The sequence below is a fragment of the Porites lutea genome, chromosome 1, assembly GCF_958299795.1.
Source record: "Porites lutea chromosome 1, jaPorLute2.1, whole genome shotgun sequence".
In the NCBI taxonomy this organism is placed as follows: domain Eukaryota; kingdom Metazoa; phylum Cnidaria; class Anthozoa; order Scleractinia; family Poritidae; genus Porites; species Porites lutea.
In genome coordinates this window covers 2,585,552-2,592,700 of record NC_133201.1, presented here as the reverse complement: position 1 = coordinate 2,592,700, position 7,149 = coordinate 2,585,552, and the positions used below count along the sequence as shown (strand labels likewise).

Genomic DNA, 7,149 nt, shown 5'->3' with positions numbered 1-7,149 from the left:
AAGCTACAAATCTGGGACACAGCGGGGCAAGATAGGTATGAATGGTTAACGGTCATTTTGCCTCGGTTACTTCGCCCCCTACTAACGAGGAATATTTATATGAAGCATGCTTAAGAGCTAGGAATGTTACATTTGAAGCGTTCTTGTTTTGCTTTCTGGCTTATAGAATGAGAAATATTACATTTTGAAGCGCGCTAAATGACTCGAAAATGGGGGGCTAAGTAACCGGGGAGAAATGACTTGGGGGCGAAATTAATTAACCGGTTACCGTATGAATCAACCTCCTGGGTAGCGCAGTTGATATCTTTGGCCCGAAGCATTACTCAACAAGGCAGTTCTTTCGATCCCAGAGGTCGCCTTACCCTTCATAAGGATTGTTTCTAGCCTGCGTAGCAGGCGCTTGGAAGAAGTGGGCACCCACTACTTCCAAGCGTCTGCTACGCAGGCTAGATTGTTTCTCATCGATGGCCTTTTTGCGGTTTGTTGGGAAGGAACGATGCTTTAAGTTATCTTAATTTAACAATGCTTAATGATAGTGCTTAGCCAAAGAATTCTAGCGGTTAATCTGTGTCTGCTACAGTGTTCTGGAAACACTTTTTCTTGTACTCCATGATCATTACTCTGCATTTTTTGTCAAAACTATGTGAGAGTCACGCCCCACCAACTTGTAACCGTTATTTGTTCAACTTCGATGAACTTGTTGGAAGCGGGCTAAAATCGCCTAGGCTTAAATTCGTTGTCGTCGTCTCAAGAACTTTGTCTTCGAAATATTGGAACACGGTCAAAGTGTTTGCTGTGAATAACTTGTTACGTAGGGAAAATATTTAGAACCATGTTTAGTCAATGTTCCAGTATAGTTCCATGCTGCATTCATGTGACAAACGTTTGAGCTTGCTGTATCTGCTATTTGAACAGACCAGAGTTGTTTTAAGAAATACATCAGATCTATACCAATTCAATTTGGGGATTTTCTTTCTCGCGCTCATTTCAAGAGGAAGGCGTTTTCTTCATAAAAGTCATAAAAGTTTCAAACTGACTATGACCAAACCTTTAATGATTTGTACGCCGGCGTATAAAACCAGCTCACAACTGCACAAGCATCTCTACGCAAATATCGGGTGCGCGCTTGAAAACTTGCTGGTACCGCGTTACCTAACACAGAGTCCCAAACGTAAAACTGCACTATCACAGGAAAAAAAGTCAGTGAAGTTTTGGCTTGTTTTGTGCCCGCAAGATTTTTCTCGGGGATCCGTACGTCATGTGCAAAGCGTATGAACGCAGATACGTTCACACGGTTTTCCAGTGCTCGGCACTAAATGTCAGTTAGGTTTGCGTGAAAGTTGTCGTTTGTTTAAGTTCTATGACACTAGCTATGCGGGTTTCTAACAAAAATTGCTTAGTTTGGATACCAAGGTTATGTGAATAGTTTAAATGATAACCTCGCGTCATTTTCCACAATAATCAGGTGACTTAAATCTATCTTCTACAAATTCGGTTTCGGTAGATTTGATATCTCCCTGTCTCTGTCCTCGTTAGGTTAAAACTACGTCAAACCCAAAAGAAGTATATAAACAACAAAAGATTGGTTTTGTTGGCAATACCGAGTTGGCATGAGGTTAACCTTTCGAGGCCTATCACTTTGTCAAAACAAGAGGTTTGCGTAACCTTACATATCTACATGCTGGTTGGGTTACGTACCTATTTCATCAGACAGATTTAGAAAAAAAACAACGTGACGAGAGTCACGCCGTGACGGTGTGGGCCGGATCTAAAACCGAGTTGACCAATGAGGGAGAATTGACTACCGGAGGGCACGTTCAGTTCTTTTCGCGCGCTTTTGAGCTCTCATCGATCATCTGACATGCACTGTACTGTCTTTGCTTAATATGCCTATTGATGGAATCCAAAAGTATGGCAAAAGCAATACAGTCATGAAGTTAAATAAATAAATAAACAAATAAGCAATACTAAGTTGGTTCGATATTTGTTTTGGTAGGTTCGAGACCATTACGTCCACTTGCTACCGTGGGGCGCATGGCATTATGCTAGTGTATGACGTCACCGATGAAAAGTCATTCCGAAACATACCAAGGTGGATACGAAAAACAGAGGAACTTGCCAGCCCTGACGTCACAAAAATGCTGGTAGCGAACAAGTGCGACCTTGAAAAGCGAAGGCTTGTCACTAAAGAAAGAGGTGAATTGTTGGCGAGAAATCTCGAGCTTCCTTTCAAAGAAATAAGCGCGCTGTCAAATTTAAATGTGGAGGACGCTTTCTCATTGATATTAAAAAGAGTGTTCAAACAGGCGGTGTCCCCGGTCAGATCCTGGGCTGAGCGAACTTTGGAACAGTCAGTGGCACAGGGAGACCTGTTTTGTAAGCCCACATGCTGCATGTAGTATTACGTGAATGTTACGCAAGCAAAGATGTCACGTTGTTATTCACCATGTGGACTTGACTCTATCGACCTTCCGCTGTTTCTCAAAGCTGTTCAAAAGAAGTGAGGCAAATCTTCATTTTCGAAATGGTTAATAGATTTGTTTAAAATGCATTCATGCCCTTGGTTTAAAAGGCGGAAAATCTATCTAGTTTTACTTAGTTTTTCAAGTGCATGCGGGGACTATCCCTCTTTTGTCTCATTACTACCTTGTATGTCGATGTAATTTTTATCTATTGTTGCCTTGCTTCTCTTGTACTTTTGTTTGCGCGTAGAGGTTTTAAATTATTAAAGCAGAACCTGGCACAGAAAACATTTCGCCGTTGTTGTGATTCAGCTCTCTCTTTATAGCGTTTTTCAGTACCCTTAGCGTCGCTAAGTTCAAAATAATAATATTAACCACAACAAATGAAAAACGAACAAACAAACTAGCAGCTCCATAATGTAGTACTAATGCCTAGGCACGAATAGCCTGCGTAGTAGGCGCCGGTATTTAGGGCGAAGGGGGAAATTTCGAGGACGTGCGCGCGCACGAGGGTAGAAACGGAGCGGAGGCCTCCTCTCCCCTTCGCGTGTTCCCCTCGCGCGGAGCCTGCCACGCAGGCTAAAATATGAAGCAAGTTCGATTCTTAGCTATGGTAGCATCAAGCATAGGACGTCATAAAAAGTCGCACTGTTGGAGCTGGTGAAGTAAAAGAAACAGAGATAATACGCGATATTCATACCCAAGTGCTTAAGTTTCCTTAAAGACGCTGCCACGGCTTACTTGAAATCCCTTTTATCAGGGTTTTGGAGTCACAGGAATTCAGCATAAATCTAATTGAAATATATAACTGGATGTTCTCCGATCACGCGCGCTCTCATACCAAGACATTATGAGAATGTTTCCCGGCAAGAATCCTAGGGGCAATATTGCAGAATCTCTGACTTGACTGATTTACAGGGTAACCGGTAGGTGAATGTTAGCTAATGTTCTCGATTCTTTTAAATCCCAAACACCAGTTTACGACCAACTATTGGTTTTCACAAGACGTCTTCAAAATCCGTCATCTTGTCAATTTAACTAGACTCTATTTAAAGTTATTTTATATTATAATGAAACTAGAGTGAAATTGGGGCGGCGTACGTACGTCCACTGACCGTTGTGTAACCTTGCTCTTATTTATCGTGGCGCTCTTAACTTTGAGAGAGAAAGCGAGCAGGGAGAGAGAGTATTAAACAAAACCAAAGAAATGGATAGCCTGTAGCCGCCCTCGCAGTCATTCCCAGGACTTGGTCACACGTTCCATCCCCATCCGTTATGGGGAAGGAACGTGTTCAGTAACGAGGCCCGAAAACGTCAGCGTTGGAGATTAGAGAGCCTGCGAACGCAGACTTATTGCGGGCGGAGAGAAGCGACAAACGAAAATACGTCCGAGTACAAATGATTACGGCCAAATGATTACAGTTACATCATTAAAGTTGAAGGAAATGCCGAGAGTAATTCTTAAACATCGTTCTTACAACATGTGGAACTAAAGCTGGAATAAGCCCGAGCAAGATACCTGCCAAATTTGATCATGACAGGACAACACCTGACCTCTCTAGCAGGATGCACAGAAAGAACGTTTCTCCTCTAATGATTTCTTTTCGTCTCCAAGGGCAGCAGTTTCATCTGTTCCAAAACGTAATACTCTTTCTAAAATGTCTTTTGCTAAGGTCATAAACGCCTCTTCGACATTTGAATTTGACAGGGCACTCACTTCCACGTACGATATACCAAGACTTTCGGCCAGTGACACCCCTCTATCTTTGCTTACCGCGCGTTCCTGTTGAAGGTCACACTTGTTAGCAACGAGGACTTTCTTTACGTTTTTGTTCGTATTTTCTAATATTTTAGCCATCCATGTTTTCACGCTGGTGTAGGACTTCTCGGCTGTGACGTCATAGACGACCATTATCCCCATAGCTCGGCGATAACAGGTTGCGGTGATTGTGTAAAATCTAGAAAAAAGAGGATATCGAGTATTGAATCATAGCATGGCGATCGGCATAACAGGGCGCAATTCCTATGAGGTTCTAGAGGCCTCTGCATAACTTAGTCTCGGAAACCATTTAACAAATTTGAATTCAAATTTCAGGAGCCATTATAGGCTCGATTACCAGCCGCTGTTCGGGAAAATGAGCCCGCACTCATCCCCCTTCGGGGAGGATCAAGACCGGACCCGGGAGACGGCGGAAATCGAGCCTAGAGCCATTATGGTATTCTTTTTCAATGTAACTCTTGGCTTGTGGAAGGCTAATTTTGTTAGCTGAAATATTGGCCTCAAATATATCAGCCCTTTGCCGTATTGCCAGACCTGCATTAAGTTTTGTTTTAATTCCCACTTCAAGTGATGTCTGGCATTAGCATCTCTACCTTAGAGATCCGCCGGCAAGAAAGAACTAGTCAGTTTTATTAAGGACCTTAAGCAACTACGACGACCACGACAACTTCAAGAAACAATAGGTTTAATGATCAAAACGACAGCTCTGCACGTGCACGCTGCACGCTTTTTAGTACATTTCTTTGAAGTCCACTGCACGACTACGACGTGAAACCTCCTAATTTGACGTTGAATGGCGGACGTGGACATCCGACGACCAATTTTCCTTCTTCTTTTTGAACTTGAATAAAATCCTTAAGAATTCAACTCCAGGAAAAGTTGCCTGCATTTGACATATTGAGCGGCTCCAAATAGACGCGATTAAGCAAACTCATTTTTTTTAGCGACGTTTTCACTGCCGTCGTCGTCGTCGTTGCTTAAGGTCCCTATTTACCCCGGGGGGGGGGGGGGGGCGGCACTTTAGGAATTTCTGGGTGGGGATGTGCCGCTGGGAGCCTTGGAACCCTTAACCTTTACCAGAGCTAGTTCAGCTGAACTTTGCTACCCTATACTAGAGTAAACTCCCCAAATCCCCCTATCCTAGAGTAGCTGTTTCCCCAGTCTAGATAAAATCTTCAACCAACTGATCAGTTTCTTGAAAAATGATACCCTATTCTAGACCCAAACGCTCTGATTTATATACCCTATCCTAGAGTAAACTGCTTGAAAACCATACCCTTCACAGCGGCACATACCTATATAGCCCATATATGGCAGTACCCCCCGGGCTATTTACGCATTGAGTGGACCTCTACATTCAAGGGTTTTTATTATTTTTTATGATACCTTTCCTGGCCGGCCGTATCCCAGATCTGTAGCTTGACCTTTTTACCATCTAGAAAGAATTAAAACAGTTAAAAACACAGATATACGTAATGCCCATTTCAAACACCTCAAACACAATAGACCTCTTTAACTTGTATGTTTTGTTTTCCTTTAGAGGTCCCGGGAGAACTTTCATAAATTATGCATACATATGCAGAGGAAATTTGAAAGAAGCAGTTTGGGAAAACAAAACATTAAAGCTAAAGAGGTCTATTGGAACAGGACTTGGCCCCGCGCCGGTCACATGGATCGCGGGTTCTCATCTCGTGACCGAAAGTAGGATTTGTGATACCGGGAACAATAAATTTTGTTCGAAAGCCCGCAAATTTCGAAAGTAAATTTTCTCATGTCAGTATGTTAGTATATGTGGTAACCTTTATTCGTAGCTACTAGATACTTTTTTATTTGAAGTAATTAAGCCAATCTAAACATTTCAAATATAAAAAGTGCAAACACAAATATTCATTTCAGTATCATTTCATAAGGAACATAACAAGAAATAAGATGTAAATAGTAGCATTCGCACTGAAAATATTAAGTATGTGAAAACAAAAATTATTTGCGAAATTTTTTTAGCTTTCAATATGTAATCCAAGTATGTGCATGTATAAATACCCTTCAGTATGAGGGAATTTGGAAAAATATTGCAAAACAATAACCACACGCTCGGACTTGATTATTTCAAAGTCTGCGATGGTATACTGTTGATATTTCTCTATCCGGGCAAGTTTTAATGAATTTGTGGGCAAAATAAACTTACTTTGAGCTATTTCATACTCAAAATTTATATTTGAGAGCGTTCATGGCAAACACGACCCGCATATACATGCACGACTCACGGGAGCTCACACATTTTGCGCGGCGCATGATTAACTGATGTAGCCTTTGTACTTACCGATCTCCACGGTTCTTATTTTGAAGTCTATTCCAATTGTAGAGATATATGAAGAAGTAAATGTGTTTTCTACAAATCGGACCAGGATACAAGTTTTTCCCACGCCGCTATCTCCAACTAAAAGGAGTCTAAACAGGTAATCATAATTCTTCGACATGTTGTGTTCTTGCTGGCAGAACTGCGTGACAGCCTATGATGCCTTGCCGCGGATTGCAAAATCACGTGCACAATTCTAATGTCACACAAGACATTGTAATGAGCGATTTTGCATATTTTTAAAAAACACAAACAACAAAAATAAACAAGTCCATGGAGATGTTTATTATAAGTAGGTGGGAGGTTTCCTTGCCCAATTTCCTCGAGATTTCTAATTAAAATTAGAAAAGATTCTGACTATTAAATAAAATATCTCAGTTTTGGCGCAACCTCGTCCCCAGCCCTAGGTACGAGGTTGGCTTTGGCGGCGTTTCCTAATCTAAATTAAACACCAACTTGGCTATCTTTTTAACAGTCCTTTCGTTTAAACTGCCTTTTAAGACTTTTTCAGCCACGGTCTTAATTAAGCTAAGTTAAACAGAGCTGAGAAA

General features: G+C 41.6%; 2 protein-coding genes across 2 annotated transcripts in view; one reads left to right on the top strand and one right to left on the bottom strand.

The window, feature by feature from the left end:
- The window catches only part of LOC140942314 (ras-related protein Rab-8A-like), a 4,170-nt gene extending 1,418 nt beyond the window's left edge, over positions 1 to 2,752 (top strand). Inside the window, exons 2-3 of the mRNA XM_073391272.1 lie at positions 1 to 35; positions 1,997 to 2,752. The exon at positions 1 to 35 is cut by the window's left edge and continues 14 nt beyond it. Coding sequence (XP_073247373.1) covers positions 1 to 35; positions 1,997 to 2,399 — 438 coding nt within the window. The 3' untranslated portion in view covers positions 2,400 to 2,752. The remainder of the gene's footprint in view (positions 36 to 1,996) is intronic.
- Positions 2,753 to 3,841: 1,089 nt separating this feature from the next.
- On the bottom strand, positions 3,842 to 6,739 carry LOC140942324 (ras-related protein Rab-8B-like). Its single transcript, XM_073391284.1, has 3 exons — positions 6,563 to 6,739; positions 5,629 to 5,677; positions 3,842 to 4,420 (listed from the first exon to the last, which is right to left on the bottom strand). The coding sequence occupies exons 1-3, from the start codon at positions 6,717 to 6,719 to the stop codon at positions 4,021 to 4,023; spliced, it is 606 nt and encodes a 201-aa protein (XP_073247385.1). The 5' UTR covers positions 6,720 to 6,739; the 3' UTR covers positions 3,842 to 4,020.
- Positions 6,740 to 7,149: the final 410 nt, after the last annotated feature.

What these genes read in the sequence shown, in the direction of transcription:
- LOC140942324 (XM_073391284.1), bottom strand. Translation starts at nt 6,719, where the DNA reads ATGTCGAAGAATTATGATTACCTGTTTAGACTCCTTTTAGTTGGAGAT. An exon ending in AATAAGAACCGTGGAGATCG is followed by an intron (nt 5,678 to 6,562) that starts GTAAGTACAAAG and finishes AATTCTTTCTAG; the next exon opens with ATGGTAAAAAGGTCAAGCTA. An exon ending in GATACGGCCGGCCAGGAAAG is followed by an intron (nt 4,421 to 5,628) that starts GTATCATAAAAA and finishes TCTTTTTTCTAG; the next exon opens with ATTTTACACAATCACCGCAA.